The sequence below is a fragment of the Eublepharis macularius genome, chromosome 1 (assembly GCF_028583425.1).
Source record: "Eublepharis macularius isolate TG4126 chromosome 1, MPM_Emac_v1.0, whole genome shotgun sequence".
Taxonomy (NCBI): domain Eukaryota; kingdom Metazoa; phylum Chordata; class Lepidosauria; order Squamata; family Eublepharidae; genus Eublepharis; species Eublepharis macularius.
In genome coordinates this window covers 96,074,498-96,097,625 of record NC_072790.1, presented here as the reverse complement: position 1 = coordinate 96,097,625, position 23,128 = coordinate 96,074,498, and the positions used below count along the sequence as shown (strand labels likewise).

General features: G+C 38.1%; 1 protein-coding gene across 2 annotated transcripts in view; it reads right to left on the bottom strand.

The window, feature by feature from the left end:
- Positions 1 to 1,871: 1,871 nt before the first annotated feature.
- The window catches only part of PRDM1 (PR/SET domain 1), a 141,313-nt gene continuing 120,056 nt past the window's right edge, over positions 1,872 to 23,128 (bottom strand). For both annotated transcript variants that reach the window (XM_054991932.1, XM_054991925.1), the window contains 5 exons: positions 17,001 to 17,120; positions 13,503 to 13,755; positions 6,355 to 7,442; positions 5,317 to 5,445; positions 1,872 to 4,850 (listed from right to left, as the gene is read on the bottom strand). In XM_054991932.1, the coding sequence (XP_054847907.1) occupies positions 4,281 to 4,850; positions 5,317 to 5,445; positions 6,355 to 7,442; positions 13,503 to 13,755; positions 17,001 to 17,120 (2,160 nt within the window). In that variant the 3' untranslated portion in view covers positions 1,872 to 4,280. The remainder of the gene's footprint in view (positions 4,851 to 5,316; positions 5,446 to 6,354; positions 7,443 to 13,502; positions 13,756 to 17,000; positions 17,121 to 23,128) is intronic.

Below are 23,128 nucleotides of genomic sequence, written 5' to 3'. Positions count from 1 at the left end.
CCCTAATAATACTATTCCTTTTTGCACTGTTTTGTCCTTAATTGTGAATTCCAGTAGGTTTCTTCATTGATTTCAGATGGACATGCTTTGGCTTTGGCTTTTCCAAAGCAAGAAAAACAGCAGTTGCTGGTCCACCGAATCCTGATGAGATTGCTGGCTATAATCTGCATTGCCTTTTGACTATAATGTGTTTTATGAAACCTCTTCCGAAGCTTACAAGTGACCCTGGGACATAACTCTCCAGCACAAGAGTCTTTCTTTGCCAAGTAATGAAGTATGATTTATGATGGCAGCGATTAATCTAAGGTGTGTATGTGTGTGTGTATTTTTAAAAATCTGCAATTGCTCTGTAGAATATCGGAGCCTAACATGCATCATTTGGCACATTTATGATGAAGGTGCTCTGGTTTTCTTAACTCCACAGTTCTGCACTGGCAGTTTTTCAAATTCTTGAGACAGATGTTTAAATGAATTTAAGAGGACAGAGAAATTCTTTTAAAACATCATACAGAGTTGAGTGTCTCAATATGAAAAGGAACATGATTTCTTTACTAGTTCTAATAGGAAGGGATGCCACATGGCCTATTCTGTTTTAGATCTGCTTCTAGATGATAGAAATAGCAAATGTGGAACTAACTTGGTGGGGGAAAGTCCCATTTTATTAGCACACATTGAGGCACATAGTTTTTGTTAGTGTTACAGGAGCTCCCTTATTTTTATCTGGATTGTCCAGCAGTTACTAGAATGGCTAATCACTTTATCTTATTTCTGCAAAGGGCATTTTAGGTGTGTATAGGAATGCCACACATTATGATTTAATGCATTTAAGCTCATTCATTTCCACATGGGAGTGTCTTCTGTGCTAAGAATTTCATAGACTCTGAAACATTTCTCTTTGTTTGCATGTTACATAAAATAAATCTGAGAATCTAGGTCAAGGTATCTTGACCAGTACACAGGTAAAGTACCTAGAATCTGAACCTTTGCCAGCTGTCCAAGTGATAGGGCAATCCTGCTAATGACCATCATGATTACATTGTGCCACAAGGGAACAAGGATAGGAATCAAAAGGCCTTGTGCCACAGGTGTCTGAAGGGCAGCGGGGGGGGGGGGGGGGGCGGGAATTCATGTGGTTGAAGAAATGAGCCATGACACCATCAGAGTCCTAGTGGTGACATTGCAGCAAAGAATATAGAACAAATAGAATTTGAATAGCCGACTAACCAAGCTCTCTTAACATCTTTGAAAGGTCAGAACATTCTGAAATGGTTTCTTACTGTAACACTGGAGATTCTAAAATGGTGCTGCATATTTGCAAAGACAGATAAAAATACTGCATTAGTAGGAAGCCCTGTATTCCAGGCTAGGATCCACTGAAGCCAAAGTCATGAAGTCTGCACAGGAATATAGCAAAAGGGAACTTGATTTTTTTTTTGTTGAAGAAATTTTATTTCATCATTTTTAGAATCTGTGTTTGGATTGCAGAAACAACCTATAATTCTTCCTTTCACAAATGTGGAAATTATCCAGAACTATATGGCTGTCAATACATGATGGCTTGGATTCTATACCATATTTTGTTTTGTGCTCCTCGGTCCATTGTAGAAGTGGTCTTCTGCTGTGGAGCTTGCATACCTCAGGTGCTAGGCACTTGTACTCAGACAAGAGCAGTGTCTTTCCAGGAGCTGAAGAGCACCTAGTGTAAGAGGAATGTACTCCACAATAGAAGAATGCCTTTGCAGTTGACAGAAGAGAAGCAGAAGTGGAAACAAGGCACAAGCTCCAAGTATATGCATTTGACCCAGGGAAATAAAACTGGAAATTCCAAGTGCCACCACTAGTTTGTATAAGAAACTCATGAAAGACATTGGTAAAGCAATGAACATTTTATATTTAATTTACATTTTGACATTTTGCACATAAATAACAATGTAAACCAGTACGTAAACATAAGATAGTTTGTTCTAGCAAAGTAAAAAGCCTGTTAACTTTGGTCAGAGCCTCTTCTTCAAAAAAAACACTGATTGTTGCTACATTCACATGTTAAAGGTCCTAAATGGGGAGGAGAAGACTGGACAATTCTTAAAGCTGCATATAAATCTTTGTAAAATTTGTATCAAATACAAGAAAGCACTACAGGCAATTAATAAAAGCAATGTGTGTCCAGTGTTAAGAGTAGTGGTACTTTGGTTCATCCTACAGTTAAGTACTACATTTATGAAACGCTGCTACATTTAAAAATGTTTGCCTCACAATTTACGGGAACAGAAATGTAATGAACTGTAGTCCTTCCTTCAAAAGTTATATTTAAAGTTTTCATTGGTTTATTTTTAGGCCATAGATACATTTGGAATTTTAAATAAGAAAGCATTAGATTGATATCATTTCTTGAAACAGTCTAATACTTTATTATACTATAATGAGATAGGGATATATACACAAAGTGGTAAAGAGTGTAATAATGATGGCTCTTTTTCTCTGTTATGTACATGTGATCGTGCCACATTTCAAGAGGCAGAGGGGATGGTGGCAAGCTTCCCCAACCAGTTTAAATAGTTCATTCTACTCTTTACCAGTCTGTATTATATTTATACCATATATAGGTGGGTAAGATTTGGAAGGAGGGTTGCCCCAGCCTAGGTTTCTAGTTTTTGCTGTTTCACAAAGTCCTCAGCAAGTATATAAAGGGACAGAAGACTCAGCCATACCACCTTCATGAATTCTTTGTGTGTACTACATATATCAATAACAGCTTGTGGGATCAAGCCTCAGGTAAAATACTGTGCATGTATATTGACAAATGAATTCCTTAGCATGTATTATGGTTTAGAGACTGATAATTCAGCCCTTTGGAGGGTGAAGCTGGTTATGTAAAATAGATTTTATTACAGAGTTTGGCTCACAAACTTTAGTATAAAAATACACATACACACTCACACATATATGGTATATTGGTATAAATATCTATAAATACACATGTATTCTTTGCTACACCTTGTATGCTGATGGTATCTTTGGGCTTAGCAACACACAAAGATTTTTAAAAAGAAAAAAGAATGCACATTCTGTCTTCTCTGAACATTATGGTTTGTTCTCCAAAGTAGCAAAGCATTAGATAAAACAGCATTTTCTGCACCACTGGACACACTCAATGAGGTAACTGTTGTTCAGCAACTTTGCAATGCCCTTTTAATCTTTAATTAAATTAACCACAAAATGTACTAATACAAATACTGAGAGAAATCTTGAGTCATACAGGAAAACAAACAAACAAAAACCTGGTATGCCAAGAAAGAACTTTGTTACCAACTTCTTTCCAAGGAAAGTGGCAGACAGATGGGGGGGAAACCATCACATTTTCTTCCCCAGAGAATCCACACATCAGATTCCCTCATAAGACTTCATTAGTAAAAAGCCTTAGTAACTACCGCCTTTGCAGGAAGCATCTTTGGAGTCTTTGTATAAACAAGTTTAGGGGAGAGGGAAAAATAAGTATTTTTGTAATACTATTGCTCAAAACTTCATGATACACGACTACTTATTTTGAAAGTATTGTTTCTGGCAGAGCACTTCACTTTCCCCACCATCCTAGATAGGCAGTGCTGCAGATGGAAACATCGCTCAACTTTCAGCCTCTGCCTATACCAGCATGACATTCCCTCTCTGAGGATAATTTTATACTCCAGCTCATTTTATCTGGTTACAAAGCATTGTTCCAACTAAAGGGATTCCTAGGATTTACCTTTGGCAAAACAAAAACCTCATTCTTGAAACAGGTACATAATGTTCCCTTATCCCCCAGCCAATCTTGAGTTTTTTAAAAAACAGATGTGCAGAAAAAAACTACAAAGAATGGCCACAAGACAAAATATAAACACTTAGATTCAAAATTACAATGAGTTTTCCTATCATTGTAATAATTTTATTGCTATTGCTTTCAAATGGTAAATTGTATAATAAATTATGAAGTACTATTAATGAAAAATGATTATGGAAGAGCGATTGTCTCTCTCTCTCTCTTTTTTGAAGTGGGGAAGGCAATATACAGTCCTTGCCTCTTTTTATGCCCTGAGAATAACAACTTTGGAGTTCCTTCTTTCAAATGACCTTAGAGACACTATTGTAAGCCAAGATTGCTTTGCAGCATTGACATTATATACAAGCAACTGCTACAGGCACCCTGACTTGCCAAGTCATAAATTAAAAAAAATCATTTATTTGCCACACACACAAACACACATGCACACATGTGTGCACACATACAAATTCAGACACAAATTTTAAGGGTCCATTGGTTCAACTGTTTCTTGCTTGACCTTTATAGGTACCCGAGGTAGTGGATGACCATGAGGCAACTTCATAATATCTGATGATTCATAAAGATTACATCCTGAGGTGATCAGCCCATTTCCCAGGTTCCTCTGCAATGATGCTTTAAGACTAACTCCTTCTATCTCTCTTCTGAGCACAGCCAATATTTCTTTTTCAACTACAGATGCCATGTCAACGTTGTCCTCAACATCGTCCAATCTGTCTGCACTGTCACTGATGTCAAATTTCTCAATTTCTTCATTGATCCGATTCAAGTCCTCTGTAGAAAGGTTAGACGCAGGGACAATCGGGCAGTTGCCCTTAAGGTGGACCTTGAGGCTACAGCGGTGGATGTAGCTTTTATGGCAATGGATGCACTTATGTGGGCGCTCTCTGGTGTGGAGACGTTTGTGCAGTTTCAGGTGCACAAACTGGGTGAATTTAGCAGGGCAAAGTTTGCACTGATAAGGCTTCTCTCCAGAGTGGAGCCGTAGATGTGTCTTCAGGTTGCTTGTGCTACTGAATCGTTTATGGCAAACCTAATTAGAGAGAAGCAAACAAGGCCATGAGAAACAGGAATGGAATGTGTGTGTGTTTTTCAGAAGGCAATTTAAACACGCAATCATAAGTGACTGAATTTTTAAACTCCATTGAGCCTTTGCTCTCATTTAAAATCACATCCTTTTATCATTTGTATTTTAATCCATGATAAATAATATTTGGTGCTATGGTTGGTTGCAACACCATGAGTTTTAAACAGTCAGGGGTTAAAACATAAAACATTCATGACCCAAAGAAGCAATGTGTGTACATAAGACAGACCCATGCCTGCCACCTTTGATGTACATGCTGCTACAGTGGCTGCTGCCAAACACAAAATAACCTTTTGTTTAATTGAAACTGTCAATATCAAATAATATTCCAGCATCATGCTCAGTTCTGCCTAATGGGCATTGATGCACTGTTTAGTAGAGGCATAATTTCCCCACAGAAACTGCTACATACCTGACACTCATGGGGTTTTTCTCCTGTGTGTACCAGATAGTGCTTTTGAAGGTGAGCCAGCTGAGTAAATCCTTTATTACATGTAGTACATTTGAATGGTCTTTCTCCACTATGTACTCGAAGGTGGACCTTTTAAATACAAAAATTTATGGAAGTCTTACAACAGTGTCTAAGACAGTATGTTAAATTACAATATTATCTGCTGAGTGCTCAAAATACCGCACAATGTACAATAATAACTAAAGCAGCAATGGTTGAACATACTATTATCTGACCATAAGCTAAGCTATAGGAGCCCTGTGGTGCAGAGGGGTAAGATGTAGTACTGCAGCCCAAGCTCTGCTCACGACCTGAGTTCAATCAAAAATGCTGTTTTCCAAATTCTATGTATTTCTTTTTGGCTTTTCATAATGTATCATGGTTGTGGATTAATTAAATAATCAGGCTGCCATCACTGACCAAGGGAAATTAATGCCCATACAACTTGCTGGTGGGCATCAAAAGATGGCAACATTGAGCAAGTCAGCATAGCACATGAACACAGTGGCTGTGCGGCTCAGCAGTGCTCAGTACCAGTGATGAGATTAATGGCCTATGATGGATACTTCTGGCCAGTAGGCAACTGCAAAACTCCACGTACTTTGTCCTTCTGCTTCTGCTACTGCCACTCAGTGACTACCAGTAAGTGTGGTTCCTCATTTGCCTTGGTCATTGGCTTGGTCTCTTCCAACAAGCTCCACAATACTTCACATGGGTTAAATAGGGCTAAGTATCAACATCAAAACATATGGACCATGCAATTATTTTCAAATCTGAATTATTTATTCTGTGGATAATAAATAATTCTTCAACAGAATTACATAAATCCTACATAAGGGAATGTAAAAGCCTGTAAAATGAAAGTGAGCCCAGGAAGCTGGTTTTGGCTAACAAGCTATTTCAAATGGTTAAAAATACAAATCCATAACAATCACATGAAGGAAAAATGTATGATCTCATTAATACTGTCTAGAAATAAGTTTTCTTTTAAAAGCCTACCTTTAGATTAGAGAGCTGGCCAAAGGTTTTGGAGCAGACATTGCATTCATACTTTATCTTCCCATTCTGTTTCTTCAGTGGGTATGGAAGAGTTTTGTAACCAGTCATGTTTCGTTTGCTCTTGATGAGATTCATGGCTTCTTCACTGCTGGTGGCAGCCAACACTGCCGAGGTAGGTTTAGGTTGCATTATATGTTCTGAAGTGGCTGCTGTGCCAGCTGTGGGTGATCCACTGGTTGGGCTGCATGGCTTGTCTTTCATGCTGGCAGCAGCTCCTGTGATGGAGAAGGCACTGTTATGTGCAGGGATAAGAAAGTCCCGGCGATGGTCAGACTGAAGCAGCGGACGGCTTCCATCAGATGGCAGTGAACTTGGAATGGTCGATGGATTCAGCATATGGTTAGAAAGGCTTCCTCCATTGAATAGGTTGCTGTAGAAGGGATACATCCTTGGAAGGAGGTTGAAATTGTTGAGGCTGTTCAAAGTACTCAGGCTGCCACAGCTCATGTTGTATGGTGGTAACAGGAATTTATGATAGGGGGAATTGTAAGGTATAAAGGCTTGTGAAAGATGGTTTGGGGTTCCATATCCAGAATATGACCCTAATCCTTCTGAGCTATAGGGTCCATTCAGGTAAGGATAAGGTTCTCTGTGCTCTTGGGACACAGGAGCCAAGGGTGAAACTGTAACCCCTGGGCTGCTGTGAGGGCTTGAGCTTTTTAAACTTTGGTCTGGACTACTTCTTGCTGAGGGGCTTGGTGTGGTAGAAGATCGAATGGGTGAGTGGGCAAGGTAACCAGGCCTCTCCATCCCATAAGCCTTCAGATAATCTTCTGGAATATGAGGTCGGATTGGGTAAACAATGCGTGGGTAGAAAGGCCTTTCAGGACTACAGTTTTTTCTTAAGACATCCAAGTCTTTTTCTTGAAAATGTGGTGAAATGTGGGTGTGGAGTAAGTCTTTTCCTTTAGGATGACTGGAATCATTTTTCAGGATTTCCTTTACACTGTGCTCTCTTTTGGGAACACTCTTCTGATAAAGTTCATCTTTGCTATTAGCTTGCTGTTTTGGATTCACATGGCTGTGTGCTGCAATACAACAATAAGACAATGAATTTTTCAAATCAATATAGCAATTTGATTTTTAAAACAAAGAACACATTACTAATATAAAATCTAGTTTTGTCATATTAATTTATGAATTTGCGCTGGGAAGATGAATAACACCAGGTTAAACTTAAAGGGAATCAGATCCATTACTACTTATTAATTATAGGATTATTATTCTAGGCTATTCTAGACTTTTTAAAAAAATATTTCAAGCACACTGAGGGTGCTGTATAATTTAAAATTATATTTAAAAGACTTCAAGATACTTGAGTGCTTCAAAAATTGTATCAATATAGTACACTGGTAAGTCCTTTTTGTAAAAGATGACTGAGAACACTGTAACACTTGAAGCAGACTAAAGCATGCCATGTTCTTTGAGCAGACATTAGTGCAAGGGCATCATATAGATAATGAAAGATAATGCAGGAAGAGACCGCTCTGCCTGTTAAATTATAGGAACCAGAGCACATTATAGCTGATTCTGACTGTGTCCCAGCCAGGGCTGGTGCAAGGGTTTCTGGCGCCTGAGGTGAGATACCTACTTGCACCCCCCACCCCCGGCTAACCAAATTGATATTGTAGGCTTAAAAATGGTGAATTTTAAATACAGCTCCAAAATTATACCTTTTCCAACCTGCTTTCAGTATTCTTGGTGATTGGGAGGGGCAGGGGTGTATTTGGTCATAGGGCTCCCGGGGCAGGAGGTGGTGACTCTTGCCCTGTGCTCCGGCCCTGCGTGATGATGTCACTTGTGATGGCATCATGCAGGAGCGTCCTGCTCACCTGAGGTGGGCGGCCTGCTTCCCTGCTCGCCTCCCCGCTCACTGCCATGCCACTGGGGTGCCTGGCTCATCCAATATGGTAGACTGGACAAACTAAAGTACAACTTTTAAAGCAAAGTTATATCCTTCTAAATCCATTGACTTAAAAGGGTATAATTCTTAGGATTGCATTGCAAAATAAAGCATGTTTCCTACCAGTGGCCACAAAAGCATTACTTATATAAATTAAAGGAAGGAGCCCCAGCATGGATGGCCTAGGCAGTCCCAAACCAAGCTTTCAGAAGCTAAGCAGGGTCAGACCTGGTTAGTAATTGGATAAGGGATCATCAAGAAAGGCCAGGCTTGCTGTGGTACATATAGAGGCAGACAATGCCAAAGCACCTCTGAATGTCTCATGACTTGAAAACCCTATGGGGTTGCCATAAGTCAGCTGTGACTTGATGGCCCTTTCTACCACAAGGGAAGGAACAAAGAAATAGGAACTTTAAATACATACAAATTCTAAACTTGGCACATTTTCATTATCCCTTTCTTCCCTGTCATTACATCGAATCTGATGAATATTTATAATGTATAGTCCCATGGAATTCAATGAAGCAGCAAGTGAATGGGAAATTGTTATGGAACAGCTGGTTGCCATATCTCAAAAAGGATATTGCAGAGCTGAAATGAGTACAGAAGAGAGTAACCAAGATGATTATGGGATTGGAACACCTTTCCTATGAGGAAAAGTTGAAGACCTGGGACTTTCCAGTTTAGAATAAAAAAGATGACCAAGGGGGAACATGATAGAAGTTTATAAAAATTATGCATGAGGATAGAGTAAGCCTTTTCTCCCATAATGTTAAAACTCACAGGCACCCAATGAGATTGATAGGCTATAGGTTCAGGACAGGCAAAAGGAAGTACTACTTTACTCAATAAGTAATTAAATTGTAGAATTCAGTGCCAGTGGATGTAGTGATGGACACAAGCACAGATGGTTTTAAAAGAGGCTGAGACAGATTCATGGGCTATAAGCCCATCAATGGCTACTAGTCATGTTGTGTAAAGGGAACCTCTGAATACCAGTGCTAGGAAACAAACTAGTAAAGAATCCAGTAGCACCTTTAAGACTAATCAACTTTATTGTAACATAAGCTTTCAAGAGCCACAGCTCTCTTTGTCAGATGCAAGGAAACAAACTGTATCCTCTGTCTGCTGGCCCCCCAGGGCAACTGGTTGGCTGCTGTGTAAAAAAGGATGCTGGGCTACATAGACTACTGGTCAGATCCAGCAAGGACAATCTTATGTCCCTCACTGTATTTTGAAGAACTATCTCCTTTGTTGATTGTCTACTAGCAGCCTGAGAGATTTTACTCTAGTTCTTTCCCCTGAGACCTTGAAAAATAGCTGTGGGTGTGCAAAGTCATTTCAGAAGTAAATGCTGCTGAACATTTTGAGTGATGAATATTAATAATGCTGATTCATATTTTTGATCTAAATAAGGAATGTATTTCACTAGTAGAAAGAGAACCTAGAAGTTCTGAGGTAGGCAAAAAAAATTTCCACAAAGCTAGAAATGGAGACTAAGAATTACCATTACTTCATAATTTCTTTCTAAATGGGTCACAGGTGGCCTGTCCAACTCATAACCCAATTATGTCGATGTCATTGGCCCTGATCCAGAAGTCCCACAAATACACTAGGCACCACACTGGGCACCATAATAGCAGTTAAACAAAGTTGCTACTGCATCAATAACTTTAATATCCCACAGCGAAGCAAGGATAATTCTGAGTGGGCATGTGTGGCCAAGGTTTGCTGGTGTGTGGAACTTGGTGTAAAGTTTTAGTTCCACTGAAGTTAATTTGACTAACCTAAGTTTGAATTATGATATTTTACATTTTAATTGGCTTCCAAGTCTGGTTGTTTAGCACTACTACTGGCCAGCTTCTATTGATTGCAATATTTACTGTATTGCTAACTTGCCATTCCTCTACATATCTGTGGTTTCAAAAACCTGTGAAGTTAGTCTGAGAGAGATTTCCTCCATCCTAACTTGTTACACACTTCTAAGTCCTGAATTTAGAATTGAATTCTACAGCTACTGCACTATAATAAAATTTGCATTGGGGTGTGTTCTGTTGCTGTAGTAAGATATGGTTCAGGTGATCTGTACTACTTGCTTGTAACCATTCATACCTATTTTCATTTCTTTTAAAAATAATCTTGTCTCCATTTCTCTGACTATGCACATTTCCATATAACAAATGGTCACTGTGAAAAAAAATAGAAATGACCAAGCCAAAATAGTTTTTAAAACAGTGCAATCCTAAGTAAAGTTATAATAAACCCCCTCCCCAACAAGTCTTAGGCTTCAAAAGATGTAACTCTGCTGAGAAATGCATTCCAAATTTATTCAAACTAGCTATTTTAATGTGTTCAGCTTGTTATGGGTCCACACAGAACTGTGTGTGTATATGGAAAAAACAATCAATTAGGAAATTAGTACATTTTTTATCTTGCTCTTATTCTAAGGACCACTGGGTAGTACTTGAGTTTCCTTTCCTCCATTTTATTTTCCCATCCCTCCTTTTTTTCTCCCACCCTTTAACTGATGCTCGATGGTTTTCAGCATCCACAGATCCTGGAAAGAAATGAGCGTACTTGTTAGGTAATTTTTGTACCCCCCCACATTTGCCTGCATACCTGTATAGCCCCTGAGAATGGAGAAATCTCAGCTTTCTCTGGGGCTGGCTCTGATATGCTACTCCATTGATAGAATGGAACCATCAAGTTTGCTGTTAGAAGTGATAGATTCCAAAGGGTGAGCACTTACTTGAAGATACCATTAAATTAGTAAATAACTTCAAAGTGACACAGCTGCTTGTCTATTCCAGATGTCCTAGTAATCAGGACATCCAGCCTACACCTTTGCCTCAAGTGAGGATACTCTGTACCCAAAGCATGCATGATAAATACCTGTCCAGCCCTTTTCTGAAAGCTTCCAAGAAAGGATATTCTTCGGCCTCCCTATGCAATTTGTTCCATTGCTCAGCTAATCTTATAATTAGGATGTTTTTCTTAGTATCAACCTAAGGATGCTTGCATTTATTTTTAAGGGTATTTGCTACATCCCATCCAAAATAGCTTCTGCACCAACTAAGTTACTCCTGTCCTGTTTATACACAAAACTAATTAATGCCATTTATTTTTCAATAATTCTTCATGAAAACATGTAAGAATTGCCAGCTTCTACTGAGTGTATGGGCTACCTTCACATTACATCTAATTTTTAATTGAGAACAGAGGAGAAGGAGGCTCATAATAAAAAGAGTATTATGGACAGGGGAAATTTATATTAGGAGTATGCTTTTTATTATTTCATGACATCACTAATAAGGATGCCTCTAAATGTTCTAAAATCACTATTTTATGCAATGGGGCATTTCTAGGATTGGCATGATGATTCTTTGTTGAAAAGATACCTTGCATGCATTAGGTATGCTGTGATCTTGATCACTGAAAGTTAGTTTGTTATTCCTTTGTTTTTAATAGAACAGAGCCAGAATATTATTCCAAAACTGGAATCATCAAAGAATAGAAGCCACATTTATATCAGTAACTTTTTCCCATTTAAGATACTGCCTTCCGCATAGCGTAAGATCATTCTTCTATAGAGTACTAGGAACTGGTGGAGAAACTGCAGTAGCCAAGGCATGGTAATAAGTGCCTCTTCTCATTTGCCAGGTGCTAGTCAGAGGGCACAGAATCATCATGTAAAACATACAATGAAGAAAAAGGGATAGAATTATGGTTTCCTTGGCAATGTGGTATTTTCCCTTACACTAAAATTCCCAAGTGGCAGTGTGGAAGCATGCATATGCAAGTTATTTACAAGCCAATTTGAAACTAATTTTCAATAACAAGCAATTTTTTCAGCATTCACTTGCCATTGGCAACCCAACTGCACTTCAAGCAGAGGAGAGTTCACACATCACTAATCGTTATTCGAGATGGGCACGAACAGAAAAAAAACGAACATGATGTTTGTTGTTCATTGCCATCCACAAACAGGGACTCACGAACAACCATGAACATGGCCCTGTTCATGAAAATGTTCGTGGTTGGCTGTTCATGGGGGCCAGCAGGCTCTCCTCCAGCCATCATTCAAGTCAAGATCCCTACTGCACCACTCCCAGAAACCTGACCTGAGCAGGCACCAGGAAAGGTACCAATAATAAACAATATTTTGGCCCCAGAGCCTGGCAGCAGCCCTGGAACTTGAAGGGGTAGATCCCTATCCCACCGCACACAAAGAAAATTCAAGCTCCAATGCACTCTCTCTATCAAAATGCCAAAAGCGACTGTCTCTCTCCCTCTCCACTGTCTACAAAGTCAGAGCTGGGAGCCCCCCTCCCCACTGCTCTTTGCTCCCTTGTAACAAATTTGGAGCTCCACACTTGAAAGGAAGACCTGCCTATGAAGCTAAATTGGGCTTAGATTGGGGTTTCCAGGGCAACAGCAGGAGTTCAGACAGAGTTCAGGCAGTCCCTGCCTCCGGTTGTCAAGGGAATTGACTGCAGGTGCCAGATTGTCAGACTTGATGAACAGCAACAAACAAGGCTTGCAAGAATCAGCTGTTCCTTTAGAATGGGGCCTCACAAACAGCTTGTTCGCGAACAGCAGATTGGGCTGTTCGTGAGTTTTTTTTGTTCGTATTGCTGTTCGTGCTCATCTCTAATCATTATGTGTGTTTCCAAATCACAAGCTAGTATAAAATAGTGTTCAAGATCCCAAAAAAGTCTGTAAACCATCAGTCCTGAAATTCATGATACCTACGGAAATCCCTACAGAAAGATGTGACAATGGGTTGTGCTCCACTGCACTAAAAATATGTTTGATTTTTATCAAACATTTTAAAGATTAGTGGCTTAATAACTATTTTAATTCTTATAGTCTGATGTCTCACCAATATACAGATGCTCAGGATGAACTCTGAAACAGCCATAGCAATGCCAAGTCGCAAACAGGATGTTTAGCTGGCTCTGTTCCAGTGTTTTGCTGGCACTAGATGTGCTGGTACACGTATCAAGGCTTACGGTGCCAAACTGTGTTTTTTTAATCACGAAAAGGACTTTTTAAAAATGCCTTCCACTGCAAACCTGTTTTAACATTAAGATGAGTCACATAATTATATATCATATTATTAGACCCCACTGCAAATACATGTTTTGTATATGCGTGTGTGTGTGCAAGCATGTAATCCACTTACTGATATTCATCATCACCAGGTCTCCAGTAGAAGGATAGTGTAACCGATCTGCAAAGTCCCGGCAATACCACACAAGTAATTCCTGGTTGGCAGGGATGGGTTTGATAGTATAGAAGTAGATATTCATTCCATTCTGGCAAGCAGCCAGATTCTGTTCCTGAACAGAATGAGCTGGGTTTACATAGCGCATCCAATTGCTCTTTTCCTCATTAAATCCATCGATGAAGTGGTGAAGCTCACCATCAGAGTAGATCTGTGGAAAGAGAGAACGTCATTAATGGTACAATATAAAACAAAGGCATACCTAGCAAGAGCCTTTTAAGGGAAAAAATGAAGCACGCCAATAAAAAAAAAGACTACCACTACTTCCTTTTGAAATAGGAGAATCTTATAATTGCAAGGAAGAGAAACACAACTCAATATGCTCCATAATAATTTCTGTATTTAATGTTAAGCTTTACTATAACACATGAATAAAAATGTGGGGCTTAAAGTTAAACAATGCCTCAAAACAAGTCTACTTCAAGGTTGCTAGTCAACAAGCAGGTGCAATTACCAATTTAATGTCTGGCTGTGCTCACAGTAATAACATGAGTCATTTTTGCAAGACTGATTAGCTTTGTTATGTCACAACCAAGCACTTTTCTGCTATAGACTCAATACGTGTCGCTTCACCCTCCCCAACTATCTATAACTATCTTTAAGTTATGCAAACATCCCCCTCCCCGTAATGGTTGTACTTGGAATGCAGCCCTTTAGTTGAAATACTGGGTGTGGTAATGTGAGCTGTACTTTGATAGAAGTTATATCTAATTGGAGATGAAAGGGGGCCAGGTTTTGACAGCGTGAGAGAGACACATTTTATTCTCAGCTGCTATGTTTCTGTAGCTGGTTACAGAAAAGTAAACAGTATAGTGATTCAATATATCTTTGGTTTCCAAAATGTTAGTGACAATATGAAAATGAAAAAACCTGATTAACCTGAAAGATTACATATAGACTGTAACGTAAAATAGACTTTTCTTTTTCTCTGACAGAACTGCTTCCAAATTACCATAAAAATGGCTTTCCCCTTTCTCCATGCAACACTGGAGAATTTTGCCCTGTGCTTATTCACATTCATTTTCAATTTCTTATTAACGTTTGATATAAGAATTGACTGAGAAGCTTTTTTTAAAAAAAGAAAAAAAGACAGCAAGAGCAAGCTGGCCTTTTAACACAGGCAGTAAACACCAGAATCACTTTCTTACTTCCTGTCATTTGAGGAGGAGGAAATACATGTGGCTTCATCAAAGAAGCTTGAGAGATTTTGCGGTGTTTTTGTTATGAGAACGATGGAAACAAAGCCTAAAAAATTATGCCCTCAAGAGGAGTTTTTAAGTTTGTTAGCTCCGATTTGCGAACATCCAGGAACTCGGGGTTCCATTACTTTGCACTTCTATTACAGATAGACATTTGATTGAGTGACTTCCAGTTACCTTTCCATTTCTTAACAAATTTACTATACGCTTTTTTCAAAAACATACATTCTACTACATTGAGAGCACAAATGCTCGTGAAATCTTATTTTAACACACCAGATTTCCATGTAACACAACAATTTAAAAAAATGCCCAGTCACATTGCAGGAATTACACGAAATGATGTCACCTTAAGAGTTTTCAAAGTGTATTCACGCCTTCTCCTTTTAGAGGATATAATTTGAATGGAACATTTATGATCACATACAACAGATGGTCCTGTTCCTGCCAGCCAAATCAGGATGTCTTTTATATGACATGTGGGAAATTATCTTCCACAATTTCCTTTGCATGTGCAAGACTGTTTTCAGACCCTCAGAAAAGAATCTGTTCCACTTGATGTTGTGTGAGTCAAAAGAATCAGTAGATTGAAAGACTTTTCAGAAGACAAGTCATTCACTTAGGATGCTAGCTCTGTGGCAATCAGAATCATCTTCTAAGGTACCTCAATGCTCCAATTCATATCTGATCACATATGAGCTTTTTTCTTGGCTCATTGTTAAATATGAACAGTAGCAGAAGTATGGATAAGAAAGTGTCCTACTTCTATTTTTCATTAATGCAGAAGTTTTAAAGTTTCAAAACCCTTTACAATCTTTATTGTGTTTTCCCTTGCATAATGAGATAGGCCTCTGTTATTCCAGAGAGAGAATGGAAGTGGATAGATGCCATCTTTCCTAAGACAATAAAGTTTCCATGACATACAGTACAAGAATCCACACCTGAGATTCTAGACTAGGGACCACATTGACTCTCAGAAACATTAGAATCGGTCTTCAGAGTCAAATTAATGTGGGAAAACTGCAGCTATATTTTGTGGCAAATATAAGCAAGTATACTGTATTTGAGACAGCTATGGGTTTTAGTGAATCTGAACAACCAAGCTACATTTTCATCTTTAAATATTCCTCCATAAAAATGTTTTAGAAAGCTATGCAAGAACCTCCCTCTCTGACATTAGCTTTCCATGCCATGTAATTCCATTTAACAAGGGTAAGCATTCTAATAGATACTTGTACACTTGCCGACTGATAGATAGCACAGAAAAGGCTTTGGAATCTCAGAATGTGTAGATTGTTTTTTAATTCTTTATCTGAAGAAGAGAGCTTTGACTCTCAAAATCTTATATCCTGAAAATCTTGTTGCTCTCTAAGAAGCCACTGCACTCAAATCCTGCTGTTCTACTGCAAACTAACATGGCTACCTACCTGAAACTACTTAGAAAAATGAACGATTGGCAAGTTGCATGAAATCATAAGCTACATATGTGCCCCTGAACATACCTCACCCTTTCTCCAAAGAAAACAGACCAACTTTTAAATCTTGCAACAATTTCTGTAAGGTAGGTTAGGCTGAGTGACTTGCTGAAAGCCATCTACTGAGTGAATGTCCAACGCAACATGCTAGCCAACAAATGTTATTCCTTTCTGCCACAACTATTATTATTTATTGTGGCCATTATAAAGTAGATGGCTTGGCAGCAGCATGTTTTTAAACTAACCTTAGTCATTTCTGTAACTGGGATGGGACACAAGGTAAATAGTCTATTTGCAATTGTTCCAGGCTTCCAAAAGTAATTAGTAGTTTAATTAAATGCAGTGTATGAGATTTAGCAATAGAACTAATTGGTTTTGGAAGCTTTCTAGAATAAGGGTCACAGCCACAAAATAAAGGACACACAAGCAAAGAATGACTGGCAATGTATAGAGATGTAAATCAACAGGTTTTTTTTTAAACAATCTGATCTAGTTCTGTGGAAAAATCCAGCTGATACACAGTTGTCATTCTTAGTCCATACATTCATGTTAAATTTTATATAAGTAAGCATGAAGCCATGTAAAAGAATTTGCCAACCACCAATGCACAGTAGTACTCCAGCCAGTTCAACACAGAAGTGTGGTGGCTTTACTTAAGTACTTGTTTTATGATCTACTTTAATAAAACCGTCTCTCTTTCTCTCTCTCTCTTTTTTGCTTACCCGCCAAAAATATTTTCTGTTTGCATTTTTAGGAACAGTGTCATTGGTATAGATCTCTCCAACCAGAGGTCCAAAACGTGTTCCTTTGGGGATATATTCTTTGCTAATAACTCCAATAACCTGAAAGGAGAAGAGCACAATGTTGGGTTAGTTTTACTGTTTTATACATCCTAAAATACATGTTGAGAATTAAAAGTTATAGGAAAAAGTTATATAAATAGCCACCATACTTAAGTGTTCCAAAGGAAAAAAAAATACCATTCACTGTTCTATTGGAGAAAAGTAAGAAAAAAGTGGAATCAGGACTGTTCATCTTTACTTGTTCTAGTTTTGTGATAATGCCTAGGATCAGCAGTAGTTAAGTATTGTTAACAAATAGCCTCACAGCATAATTTTGTTCAGTTGTAAACAGAAGTTTTTCATGGGAGAAAACTTCTCAGAAAGAACTGGACTGGGAATGTGATTGTGAGAAGATAACTGAAAGAGCAAACACAAACTTGACCTATGGAAATAAAAGCCAATGGAAGCAGGGACAAGACCAGTATTCCTAGTCTGCATTACTAGCAATATAGATTGCTCAGAGTCCAGATGTGGTCCCTGTGCTACTAAATGTGAACAGATGATCATCACCCAATATCTAAAATTCTTTCATCATAGGTGCCTTGAGACAGCAAGTATGTTCTCTTCTAAACTGACCTGGATGGCCCAGCTAGTCTGATTGAACTCATCAGATCTTGGAAGCTAAGCACAGTTAGCCCTAATCAGTACTTGGATGGGAAACCACTAAGGAAAAAGGTCAAACCCAGAGGCAGACAATAGCAAACCACGCTCTGTTTGTTCCTGTCTTGCCTTGAAAACCCTATGGGATCACACCATATGTTAGCTGCGCTCTTCTTATATTTGAACATAGACCTCTAACTTGCTTATTTGTGGATCTGATCATGGAAATTTAGGGACTGTGTATGATACACTGGTATGTACAAATGTAAACTATATTGGTTACTGAGCTTCCTGTTTTCCAGTAATTACACTATTGACCATAAATCAGGAATCAATTCACTGTTTGTCAGAACAGCCTGCCTATGAAAATCTCCTTACAACCTACTGTTTAGGTACTGTGGGTTTTCCCTGTCTTCTCGCCCCCACTTCCACTACGTCTGCTACATTTTAAGTTGCTCTAAATAATGTATGATAAACAGAGCAACTTAGCTAACCAGGAAACATGAATAAACACTTTAAAAGACTGGTGTCTGCAGCTTAAATGGAAAGTGGGGGGTGATGAGGAGACATTTGTTCCACAGGATTAGTAAGCATTCAAGGCAAAGCTAATGAGTCATGTTCCTTCTCACACTACTGACTAGTTTCATTATGTCTGCCAAAATAATGAATTCAGTTGAATTATAGATAAATTGTTCTTAACTCTGATTATTAGTATATTAACTAAAATACTAACAACAGAACATTATACTTCCCCTCCCAGTACATAGTTTTGTAGCATAACAGCTTGATTATGAGTGAACATAATATATATCGTAACATTAACAAATTTTGCTGCACAGTACTTAGCCATACTGATATTTTTAGGCCTTACAGAGCAGATTTTTTTTAAAGGACAAAGAACTTAAATCTCGGATCCTATATTCTGCACTCTGAGGGCAGAATTATATGTTACATCTATTTCTGTTAGCATGTTTAATTATTTTTTCCCCAAATTCAGCCTCTGGGGCTTTTTGGAGGGGAAGAATGATGCTAAAGGAAAGGGGCTCTGTCTTCTCTATCACAAATTTCCTGATTTAAAAAAAAACACATCTGGGCTACTTTGTTCTTGTTTAAAAGCAGATGGGGGTAGTTTGGATCATAAAACAGCAGATAAGAATGTTTAAAAACCTCCCCTTCTATTGAAAAAAAGGCTTCTACAAAAAGAAGTACCAGAGGCTGCTTTTGGAAACGGCTTAATAAAAAGTAACATGTAGTTCTGCTCCAAGGCAATTGTTTCATATGTGTCTGAAAGCTTAACAAAACCAAATGAATTGTGAATCTATACTGATAACAAAATGACCAGGGGGTTTCAAAAACCTAAACCAGCACAAACATGCCCAATGATTGTATTATTTTTGTAACTCTTGTACATTTTTCATAGAGAGGTGAAAGAGGCAGATGTTCTTCTACCTTTCCCACCCACCTTCATTTACATTCTTCTAAACTTTCAGGAAAAGTTCACAGTTTAGTATACAAAGTATGCTTGCAGTTTAACCCCTAAGGCAGGCTAGGCTCTTGTGCAGTTAAAAAGCACACTCAGAGATATTTTAGTTTTAATTTAAATGTATGGTGAAGTTCTCAGAACGTCTAGGAATCAGTATTACTCTCAATATGTCAAACAGAAACACGTAGGGGATTTTTTAGCACAATCATTCAAAGCATGCCCCAACAGTATTTTATCCCTGAGCAAAAATCTCTCAAGGTCCTTTATAGATATTATAGTGTGATATCCTATCCCATGAAATACTATGGAGATATGAAAACCAGTGGGGTAAAGTGGAATATGTGTACTTGGGTATGGGATAGAAAATATTTTCCACATCCTACCATGCTGTACATTTAACAAAGAAATGTGCATAGCATTCCAAGATTTTTTAAAAATACTTCTACATAGAAATTCCACAACTGGCATATTATTGCTTCGAGGAAAGGTTGAAAGGAGACAGAGAAGGGAATGACATTGCTGGAATTCTATGCTTAACTGACTGGTCTTGCATAGTGGGAGAGTTGAAACTTTTCAAAATGAATTTAAAAATATGATTTTTTAAAGTGAAGTTTTCAAAGAGCATAGAGATAAGGTATCACTTGTTCCTATTCTCCTCATAGCCAACAATCAACAGCAGTCACATTGCACTCCACAAAGAAAACGCATTAGCAATGGGGACTCTTGGGCAGAGAGCCACTCAGGCAGCTTAGCAAATGAGAGAGAGTGAGCGCACTTGCAAGGCTCCTACCATCGGCCTGAGCCTGCCAGGTCTAATAGTCTTCTGGTTCTTCTCTTCTCCACTTGTGGCTGGCCATTTTCCAGCTTAGTAGAACAAGTTGTAATTGCTACCTGCTCTTCCTCATCATCTAGTTTTTCTGAAGAAGATGGAGGCAGAGACTGTACAATACGGTCCATTGGCACTACTTCCATCATTTTGTATTCAATATTGGATTGATGTTTGTTTATTATAATCCATTTTATGTATTTTCAAATAGAAATATGAGATGAAAATATGCTAAACTAGTAAGAATCACCATCCCTTAAGAGCAACATTCAAGTGCACCCAATACATTCAAGTGCACCCAAGTGTGCCACAGACCTGCACATTTATTGCACTGAAATAGTTTGACTGGGAAGGTCCTTAGGAGAATAGTTTCCATGATACAATACTACTCTGATTCTTACTGTAAACAGCACTTAACCATTTCACAATAAGTAAGGTATTACTGTAATTCAGTCATCAGTAATTAAGCAGATGCTTAAACATTCTAAAATGTTAATCTTTGAATTACGTTTCTAGAGACTTAACTACAGAGCAAAAGCAAATACTGTAATTATGATTAGGATAGAAATTATGATAGGAAGATGATTCTAAAAGTAAGAAGACCCCCTTCAAATGTTACACAGAAAAAAAATATATTATTGGACACAAATGTAACTTCTAAAAAATTGCATACATGTGGAAAACCTAGCCTTGCATTTGAGTAAACACAGTAGTATTAAACAGATTCAGGATATTACAGAAACACAAGTTTTAGTCCTAAACTGGGGAAAAATGGATAGGAGTTCACAAGCAAGATCAGAGGTGAAATAGTTGTATTTTAGTACTGTGGTTGTTTTATCCAACAGTTAGACTAGGCTTAGGTTATACATAAATACTACTACAACATAGAGCCCCAAAATGAAAGCTAGTTACCCCTTATTTGCTATTGAAATACAGGAACAGAACAGACATTTCAAACTTTTACCACAAGGTGTCATTAAGCACACTTCTGTATTGTAATAATGCTCTACACATCTTGCTACCATACCACAAGCTCTGTAGTCATGAAAATTAAGATTTTCTCTTAAACATTTTTTCTCTTTAACATCATAGTCCCTGGGACAATTAAATTATTTAATCAAAAAAGTTTCCTAGAAGTGACATGCTGAGGAATTTTTTTTAAATACACTAAAATGATAACACAGCATCACATTTAATTTTTTTCTAACTCACCAATAATGTAAATTCTTATAATATCGACACACCCATTCTACCTATTTTTTCCATGGCAATAATAGTAATTGTTGTTGTTGCTATCAATTCTCTTAAGTGCTCTCTTAAGTACATTAAATACTCAGTTCTATACCACTAAATGGTTACATTCTATCATTCCTTGCCAGGCATGTTACATTTTCATGTAGCATATGACAGCATAAATACTGTGACTTCATCCTATCTCAAACTGTTGAGAGCCAGTTACAATGATACAGGAAACAAGGAAGAGACTGTTTTGCTTTGCAAACAGGATTTGAAGCAAAAGTAAAGAGATTCAAAGTATCCCCATTCAGCCTTGTTCACATAGAGGCTATTGCAGAGTTTTGACAGATACTTCAGGTGCACAAGTTACAGGGTTATTTTTCTACTTCTGTGTTTGAACTCAAGTAGTGCTTAAAGGGCCATTTAAAATTCAGCACATCTACCAAATCCAGGGAAAAAAGTAACTGCTGGAACTGACCAGGGTCCTAATGAATTACTGCTGGACTAAAGCTACTGTAGGCCTTTTATAAACACATCAGGAAGCAGCTGAAAAGATTCAGCACTCTCAAGCTTCATCTGCCCTTACGGAAGCTGTTTCCCTGGATGCTTTATGGACACCATCGACCTTTCTGCCATGTCACCACATCTGTCTCTGTCAGCAGGCTCTCTCACAGAGCACACTCTGATAAGTTGAGACCTCTGGACAAGAAACAGTACTCTTCAGTTTTCCCTCCTAAGTATTTTAAAATGGGAACACACATACCTGAGGGGGTGGGGTGGGGGTCATCAATATTAGTTTTACAAATAACATTCATTAAACACAGGATGGATCTATTTAAATGTACATGCCATTATTTCTCTTAGTATAACTACTGTAATACCAAACCAAAGTTAACCAAGCATGTAGTAACTAGATCAATGACCAGGTGTCTTGAAGCAGGAATGATTTAATTTTAGCTCCTTTTTAATTTACCCTCCACTTCCCCAGTAATACATGATGACTAGTTTGCTTAGCATTCTGTTTTGAACAATGCAAACTTTTCCTCCCCCCACTAAAGCAATTGAAAGAATGATGCAGTTGAGCAGAAGGCCCTACATCCTATAATTTATTCTTCTCTAAAAAGGTGGAGTGAGAGGAAATGTTTTTGTATGGTTTCCTTCTTACATGTACACAACTACAAAATTAGTGCCTATCTTTTATATTTAAGACAGGCATGCAAGTGAAAGAGCTTTATAGTTATAGGTCAACATAATATTGGCTTATATCCAAAGGCTATTTTCTGCTGGCGGAAGGACACTTTTGCCAATGGAAGGGGAAGATTTCCATCTTCCCACTACAGACTCCCCAAACTGTGCCCAGTGCTGTTCCTGAGGTTACCTAGAACCCTAAGGTCATATCAGAGGGATCTTAAAAGATACCCCTGCTCTGTGTGATCTGTTTGTGGTTTTTGTTGGGTACAAAACACCAAGTTCCAATGTTTGTATTAATTTTCTGTGAGCTGTCTTCATCTTCCTGTTGGCTGGAATGGTTTATACAGTCCAGACTGAACAAACAGAACAAGAATGGAAAGTTTATCCCTGTCAATCTCAAATGCCAGTCTTATTTACAGTTCTTTACAATATAGAAGTCCACTCTTAGCTAGTGCTTCTTTTAGTTGAAAGAAAAGGTTTAGCTTTAAAAAGCAAATAAAAGAGTAGAATATAAAACATAACTAATGTTCTCATATAGGGAAAAAATTCAAAATATTAAGAAATGAGTTCAATCGTTTAAAGAGGAAGCCAATACACAACAAAAACACCCTTAAAATAATCTTTAGTCAGTTGTGTGACATGCCATAGGCTCTCTCCCTCTCTTAAAAAAAG